At 56.9% G+C, this 8,613-nt stretch overlaps 1 protein-coding gene across 1 annotated transcript; it reads left to right on the plus strand.

Moving 5' to 3' along the window:
• Window positions 1-887: 887 nt before the first annotated feature.
• On the plus strand, window positions 888-7,065 carry FOXF2 (forkhead box F2). Its single transcript, XM_064426267.1, is given in 3 exon segments — window positions 888-1,089; window positions 1,091-2,267; window positions 6,114-7,065. Coding segments are annotated over 3 exon segments (1,368 nt in total). The 5' UTR covers window positions 888-1,065; the 3' UTR covers window positions 6,281-7,065.
• Window positions 7,066-8,613: the final 1,548 nt, after the last annotated feature.

The raw sequence follows: 8,613 nt of genomic DNA on the forward strand, positions 1-8,613 counted from the left end.
TCCCACCCCCGTTCCTTTGCTCCAGCATCCCTGTCTGTTCTGCCTCTTGCCCTGCCGCCGTCCTCCTTGCGTCTCCAGTGTGATTCTGGAGCCTCCTCCATCATTCGTGAGCAGGCCTGTGCCTCTCCTCCCTGCCCCCTCCGGCGCCCCGTTTCCCCGGGCAAACGGGGCTCGCCAGGACGCGTGGAACGTCCCGGGGCGTGCGGGGAGGGCGCATCCCTGCTCCTCTACCCCTGCTGCTCTAGAAAACGAATGATATTTTACAGGGCCATGGGAGGTGGTAAGGGGTAGCGAAAAATCTTAAAAAGCAAATGCCTTGCAGGCTTGAGGAGCAGTAAACACTGCTGCCTGGGGCTCCGCGGCGTGGCACATCCCCTCCCACGCGTGTCCCGCATCAGCGCCCCTGTGTCACCCGCGGAACCCAGGGCTGGCAGCCGCTCGGGGCCGTGTCGGGAGCAGAGGGCAAAGCGGTGCCTGTGGGAAGCCCGGGAAGGCGGAAAGCGGCACCGGTGCTAGCCCGGTAGCGGGAGCGAGCCGGGGATGGTGCCGCAGCAGCAGCGGCAGCAGCAGCAGCGCCTCTTGCCCAGATGACGGGTGGACAGAGGCCAGCTGGAAAAGGGGTGGTCTCTTTCTTCCCCCTCTCGCTCCCCCTCTCCCTCTATCTCTGCTGATTTCTCGGCCGGATTTAGGGGGGTCTGCGGGGAAAGGGAAAAAAAAATAGCGAGATTGAAGGAACTGATAGGGGACCGCGCTGTGCCTTTTACAAAAAAAAAAAAAACCAACAAAAAAGTATATATGAAAGAGCAACAGTGCGGAAGAGATTGCGGGGCGGGGGGCAGGCTTTTTTGCTTCCTCTACTTGCCGGATTAGGCAGCGGGATGGTCCCCAGGTGGGGGGCAGAGGAGGAAGCGGAGCGGCGCTGAGCGGAGCCTCCGCGGGCTGCGCGGCGCAGGGAGGGAGGGGGCCGGACCAGGGCCGGGGCCGGGGCTGGGCCGGTCCATCCCGCCTAGTGCCTGGCTCCGGCGGAAAGCAGAGGAGCCATTGCGCAAGGGACCGCGGGGAGGGATGCGCAGGGCGCTGCCGCCGCCCCACCGCCGCCCGCCGCGCTGAGGAGGTGCCCGGAGGACAGCGGCTCCCACCGCCCCCCCCGCTCTCCCCCTTCAGGGCACCCCCCGCCCCGGTACCCACCCCGCCCGGCTCCCCCCCTTCCCTCCCAGCCTCACCCCACCCTGCCCCATTCCCCTCCCTCCGCCAGATGACCACCGAGAGCGGGCAGCAGCGGCTGGAGCCCCCCGTCCCTCTCCGCTCCTGCAGCCCGGCTCCCGGAGCTCTCCAGATGAGCCGGCCGCCCTCCTCCGCCCTGGAGACCTCCACCTCCTCTTCCTCCACCTCCACCTCCTCCTCCTCCTCCTCGGCGGCGGCGGCGTCCTCCAAGAGCAAGAAGGCCAGCTCGGGGCTGAGGCGGCCCGAGAAGCCCCCCTACTCCTACATCGCCCTCATCGTCATGGCCATCCAGAGCTCGCCCTCCAAGCGCCTCACCCTCAGCGAGATCTACCAGTTCCTGCAGGCCCGCTTCCCCTTCTTCCGCGGCTCCTATCAGGGCTGGAAGAACTCCGTGCGCCACAACCTCTCTCTCAACGAGTGCTTCATCAAGCTGCCCAAGGGCCTGGGCCGCCCGGGCAAGGGCCACTACTGGACCATCGACCCGGCCAGCGAGTTCATGTTCGAGGAGGGCTCCTTCCGACGGCGGCCCCGCGGCTTCAGGAGGAAATGCCAGGCGCTGAAGCCCATGTACCGCATGATGAACGGGCTGGGCTTCGGCGCCTCCATCCTCCCGCAGGGCTTCGACTTCCAGGCGCCCCCCGCCTCCCTCGCCTGCCACTCCAACGGCTACAACCTCGACATGATGCCCAACGCCATGGCCAGCGGCTACGAGGGACTCAGCGGCGGCCACCACGTCCCGCACATGTCCCCCAACCCCGGCTCGACCTACATGGCCAGCTGCCCGGTGACTGCCAACGGGGACTACGGCCCCGACAGCAGCAGCAGCCCCGTGCCCTCCTCGCCGGCCATGGCCAGCGCCATCGAGTGCCACTCGCCTTACACGAGCCCTTCGGCTCACTGGACAGCCTCGGGGGCCTCGCCCTACATAAAGCAGCAGGGCCTCCCCGCCGCCAACGCCGCCTCCTCCGGCATCCACTCCAGCGTGCCCTCCTACTCCCTGGAGCAGGGATACCTGCACCAGAGCCCCCGCGACGACCTCTCAGGTAGGGGCGCGGAGGGGCGGCGGGGCGGCGGGGAGCGCCGGCGACAAAGGTTTCTCGGGGGTAACCCCGGACCGCCACGGTGTCGGAAAAAAGAGGTGCATTGTCTGCGAGAGGGAAAAAAATACGCGTGGGTTGGAGCTGTTCTGTTTCGGGACAGGGAGGCTGTTCGAGGTGGGCGGCTGTGGGCACGGCTGCGAGCGTCCCTCCCGCTTGCCCCGTGCCAAGAAGGAGCACTCCGAGGAAAGCCTGGCTTCGTCCCGGCTCCGTCCCGGTGGCGGGGACATGTGCTCGGCGGTGGCGGCGGGGCTGGCCCCTCCGCCCCGTGCTGCGGCTTCACTTGGCGGGGAGCGCCGCCGGGCATCGCCGCCGCCTCGGTAAACCGCGCTCCGCGGAGACGCGCCGCGGGAGTAATCAAATAAAGGCGTCAAATATGATCCTCCAAACCCTACCGGGGGCAAAAAAGGGGAAGGAATTAAAAAGAAAATAAAGAACCCTCTAACACCAAACCACCCGCTTATCTTTGCTAGAAAGATTAAAGCGGATCGAGTATAATTCTGCAACCGGAGGGAAAGAGTTCTCTGGTCGCTGTCTCCCACCCCCTCCCCGGCCGGTGATTACAGACAATGTCTGCTCAGAAAAATCTGAGCACAAAAATGGGTAAAAGATGTTGGGCTCTTACGGGGAATTTTTCCAAATAGCCCTTTTAAACGTGGGTCCCAGAGGTTAAGCAAACAAAGACAGTCTGGGCTGGACCACACCGAAGAGGATTTTAGCCTGACTTAACCCCTATGAGAGCGGGGTCTTGTTCAATTTTATGGGAATTTCAACAAGTAACAAATACCGGCGACCCTCAGCTCTGGGTCCCCTCCCGCCCCCTCCCTGGGCGCCTGTCAATCATTCTCCCGTCCTTCTGCGGACGCCGCAGCCTGCCCTGGCCTCCCCGCAGCCTGCCCTGGCCTCTCCGCAGCCTGCCCTGGCCTCCCCGCAGCCTGCCCTGGCCTCCCCGCAGCCCGCTGTCGCCATAGAAGTGGCTTTGCCGTCACCGCAGAAGGGACGTGGGCTGTCACGGGACAACAAGCGGTGGCAAACTTTCCTCCCTTAAAAAACAAAAGAGGCAAACCCCTGAAGAGCCCTGGTGTGCCTTCTGGGGAGAGGCGGCTGCAAAGCTGTCGCCGTCTCCCCGGCTTTTCCGCGCAGGGGACAGCGAGGACGAGGTGCATCCCCAGCTGGGCTCCTCTGTGCCCGCAGGGCTCTGCTGCTGGGCTTTAAACCAACTTTTCGGAGCTACAGGGCGTCCTTCACGTGCTTTTTAGGGCCGGGCTGAGAGGCCGGCGGGTTCACGAGGGCATCCCCCGCCGAACTGCGTACCTTCTCCGTTAGGAATTTCTGCTTCGGTTTGTTGTTTTTGCTTGGATTTTTGTTTTCTTTTCTTTTTCTTTCTTTGGATCTTTTCCCCCCCTCTGTTTGTTTTACTATTTGCGGCCGCGCAGTTCGCCACGCAAGGCCCATGGGGCCACGCGTGGTGCGGGAGTGGGACTGGCCCGGGAAGCGGGGCTGGGAGGCAGCTGCTCCCTCCTCCTGCCAGGCACCTGAGGTAAGAAAGCTGATTCCTGGAAGAGAAATTTTCATCCAGAAACAGCCCGAGAATACCTCTACAAAACAAAAAGCAGAGGGAGAGAAAGCAAGGGTTCTGCTGCTCCTCCCGGAGTTCCACTGCGGTTTCCGAGGCCGGGCGGTTTAAATCCGAATTGTTTCTGTTCACGTTCGGGTACAGACGAGTACGAAACGCTGGACGCTGTCTTAATGCCGACCACCAGCGTCTGTTTCCAGCGGCTCAGATTTAATGCCATCACTTTGCAAAACGGTGTTTCTCCGCTTATTTTCTACAACTTCAGTATCTGGGCCTAAGCCTTTAGTGCAAGCCATAAGCAGTTCTTGATTAACTGAAAAAAAAATCAAATCAAATTTTTATTTAACTTTTTTTTTTTAGCAGATCCGATCCTTATTTGCGCATGATATGTCAAATCTCTGTGGCACAAATATTTCAGAAAAGTGAAAGGAGGTGGGGAAAAAGGATCCGAGCTCTTTTATTTCTACTTATGATCAGCAGTAATCTTTCTCTTCCTGTCCCCGCGAAAGCAGTAGCAAGTGAAACTCGCCTTTCCTTTTCTCTTAGTTAAATGCAAAGCAAATTCGGTGGCTAATCGCTGTTGGTCGCTCAATAATTCTCTACCCATGACAGCGTCAGTGAGGACTTAAAACCGTGAATTTATATCAGACTCAAGAATAAGAGAGGTAAAAATTGGAAACAGGAGGCTTGGTTCTGCTAAAAGGATTTTGAAGTTGGGGGGCAGGGGGAGCCGGATTTTTTTCGCAGACTATTAAATCCTGCTAAATGATTGAATCAGGATTGTAATAAAGTGCCCCAGTTTATGGTGAGCATACCAGCAGGGTTATTAGAAAGCCGAGGAAATCCAGCGAAATAATCACTTTTATAAAGTGAGCTCTGCGGGGTGAAGGAGGGGACAACGCCGGAGGAGAACGGGCTGTGCGCGCCGCCGGCCGGCGCTGCCAAAGGGTTCGGCTCCGCCATCCTGAGGAAAACCGGGGATGTTTCCCTCCTGTTTCTTTTACTTTCCTTTTTTTTTTTTCCTCCTCGCCTTTTTTTTTTTTTTTTTTTTTTCCTTGACCCTCGGTCATATTTGACAGGATCCCGCTAGCCGAGTTTGACATCCACACGCCAAACCAAAACCCTCTCTGGCTCTACCCTGCGGGCCTTGCTCGGGCAATGCTCCCCTCCCCGCCGGATCCAGTAGGAACCCGGCCAGACCGAAGATCCCAGCGCCGTCCTACGGCTCGGTGCTGGGGGTGGGGTGACGTCTCCCATGCGGCCCCCGAAAGGCTGCCTTAGGCTGTGGGAAATTGCAATGGGAATTTTGCGAGGTCATTTGCATGTCGGTGCCACGGATGTACTTGGCTTGTTGTTGTTGATGAACCGTGGGGTGTATCTTGTGTTTATGGAAGCACACACGCGAAAAGTCGTGAACGCTCTTACACGCACACACATAAATAAATACATACTGTATCAACACACAAACGGATCCTGACTGGAATTCAACCTGCAGCCGCTCAAGTCAGAAGCAAAATCCTCCCAGGAACGGGCTAGGGAGCGGGAAGAGCGAGAAAAGATGGGAATCGGGTTCAAACGGCTGTGATGCGCGCAGGGAAACGCACAAGTGGCATCGCCTCCTCTTGCCCTCTCACGCACAAAACACACACTGCCCCGTCCTCCCCCACGCGGAGGCTGCACTACCCCTCCAGGCCGATGAGCACCGAGGCAGAGGGCAGGCAGAGAGCGGCGCGTGTGTGCCCGCGCAGGAGGGATGCTCGGAGATGCCCGCGGGGCCGGGATGCGGCCGGGCACGTGTCCGTGGGCATCCACCTCCGCACGCCTCCCTCTCCTCAGCCTGCGTGCCACACGGCTGTCTAGTCTAGAACCTCCCCGGGGGCTCCTTCGAGCACGGCTGCAGCTCCGAGCCGACCTGCAGGCGATGAGGGGCTCCGGGGAATCCACTTCCCCTCCTCGCTCGGGGCAATGGAACTCCCGGGCTCCCTGCAGCAGGTCAGGCTCTGCCCCTGGGGGAGCGTCCAAGTCCTCTGCCAGGAAAGCCAAAGATGAGTTACCAAGCTCAATAACTCCTGGGGGAGCCGAGACCGGGGGTGAGGGAGCGGTGTGCCAGCTCTGTGCAGGCAGCCTCTCCTCCCTGGGTGAGGGAGGAAGGACTGCTCCACCCGGGCAAAGCTCTCCGACTTCTGAGCAGCTCTTGTTATTTCCTTCTCTTGCAGTGGGACTGCCTCGCTACCAGCATCATCCCTCCCCGGTGTGTGACAGGAAAGATTTTGTCCTCAATTTTAATGGCATTTCTTCGTTTCACCCGTCCGCTAGTGGATCTTACTACCACCATCACCACCACCAAAGCGTCTGTCAAGACATCAAGCCCTGCGTGATGTGAAGGCCGCGCCCCAACAGAGACAATCAGGTGTCACTGAACAGAGCCGAGGTGTAGGCGGACCCACGCAGATTAAATGTAATGTGCACTCTGATAGCATTGATAGTACACGAGTCACTTAGCAAATTTGCCTAAGGAAGCAGTGTTTTCGGTCCCACTCCACCCCCTGAAGGACACGTACAGTCGATATAATGCTCCAAAGGTCTTACTAAAAGAAAAATGCCTTGCGTGATGTTTTGGCTTAGAGGGGACGTAAGTGTCCTTATGCCGAGTCTGACCACCTTAATCACAAACCGCCTTTCTGCAATCTCCTAAAGAACCGAGCTTTGGGAAAGGGAACAATTCGACATATTTTTGTACGAGAAAGTGTCTTTGCATAAGAAAAGTAAATGTCTCCGCACCTGCGAGGAGTCCCCCTTCTGTTACTGCGTTAGCGGGAAATGTACTTTTTTATTGTGTTCTCTCCCCAAGCCCCACCAAGGACACTTTGTGTGGACTTCAGCACCGATCAATTGATATTATTAAAACAGTATTGTTTAGCCCTTTCGTGTATAGACTGTAAGAAAAGTTCAATTTTTTTCCAGTATTGCAGCAATACATCGTTTTGTTTTTTATTTTTACAAAAGTTGTTTTCTACCACAATATTTTTTAAAAAATTATTTTAAATAAATCTCGTGTATACTCACACACTATTGCTTTAAAAGGAGAATATATTTGCACTTATGTATACTTTTTACAGTTTGCCAAAATATTTTGATGTAAAAATTTTTTTCCAATAAAATGTATATAACGACTATCACTAGACAGGCGCTTATTTTCCCTTGGCTCCTTCTGAGAAAACTCTTCCACCCCAGCATCCGAGAGAGTTAAGGATGCAACCCCAAATCCTCCAGCCACCGCAGGTGGAGGAGGGGAGCGAGGGATTGACCCGAGCAGGCCAGTGCCATGTGTCACCCACTTCCCACCCTGCTTTCCACCGCTGCTGGGGAGACTTTGGAATAGCCGAGGCAGAGGACACAAAAGCAGGAGGGTCGGGACTGCATGAGCCTCTCTTGGAGGGCGCCCCCAGGGCTGAAACGCCCTCCCCGCTCTCTGGGGATGCGTCTGGGCGTCCCCATGTCCCCTTTCCCCACAGCGCCCTCGGAATCCCTTTGTGCCCGAGGGGACTTTGCCAGGTGTAGGGGCAGGAGCCGCTGTGCAATGCGGGCTTGGACCCGAGAGGGAATGTCACAGGGGGGAGGTGATAAAACCGTGGCTGGATAAGGTCTGGGGCAAGCACCGACAAAGGTGAGCGCAGAGAACCGGGTCGGAGGGGAGAAAAAGAAAAAAAAATAAAAAAGAAAACAAAAAGGGGCCCCCGGAGCACCCCAAGCACGGCGATCCCTGTCCCCGCGGTGCCCCGCGGGTGGCGAGCGGCCAAGAGTCGGAGCCGGGCGCCAGGAGCTGCTCGTCTGGGCATCCTGCAGAGCCGGGGCCGCGCCAGCCCCACGGCCGGGGGATGCGCTCCCAGCCCACCAGGGCCCACCGCGCAGCCCGGTCCGGGACAGCTCGGCACGGCCACAACCCCCGCGCAGCCCGTCCCGTCGGACGGGGACACAGAATCTTCCCCGTCCCTCAGCGCGCACCGACGGCCGACCCTGCCCAGCCCCGCTCCCGAGAGCTGGAAAAGGGGAGGGAGCTTCAGCAAAACGCTCTGTGCATGTGTGCACACATATAAGTGTAGATATATCTATATATATATATATTTTATATATATATATATATTCTATATATATATATACACACACATATATACACACACATATATATATGCGTGCACACATACACACCCCCACACCCATATATATATATATATATATATATATATATATATATACGTATATAAAACTTATATCTATGTAATTATACATAGACATAAAACTCTTCATCTTTAAAATACATATTTATGCTCAGACATGCCCTTTTCTTCCCTGAGCTTCTCAGGGCCTGTGATAAATTATAAAGTCAGTTTCAGCGTTTGCTCCGACCACAGTGCTGTGTTTACATTCTTTCCGAGGCAAGCCTGCATGGTCGTAATTTATATCCTAAACACTTGAACGTAACTTGTTTACACAGGAATGACAGGACCTCAAAGAGAAAAAAACTGCCTTTCCCTGCCGGCGGCCGGGCGCGGGGCGTCAGTGCCCTCCAGCGGCCCCGGCCCGCAGCGCGCCGGGCTCCGGCAGCTCCGCACAATGCTTCCACAGCGAATATTTTTTAAAATTATTATTATTTTTTCCCCCACCTTCTGAGTGCTGTTATATACTAGAAGATGTGAGTAATGCTCCCAGTGGCTG

Source organism: Passer domesticus, chromosome 1 (assembly GCF_036417665.1).
Source record: "Passer domesticus isolate bPasDom1 chromosome 1, bPasDom1.hap1, whole genome shotgun sequence".
Classification (NCBI taxonomy): domain Eukaryota; kingdom Metazoa; phylum Chordata; class Aves; order Passeriformes; family Passeridae; genus Passer; species Passer domesticus.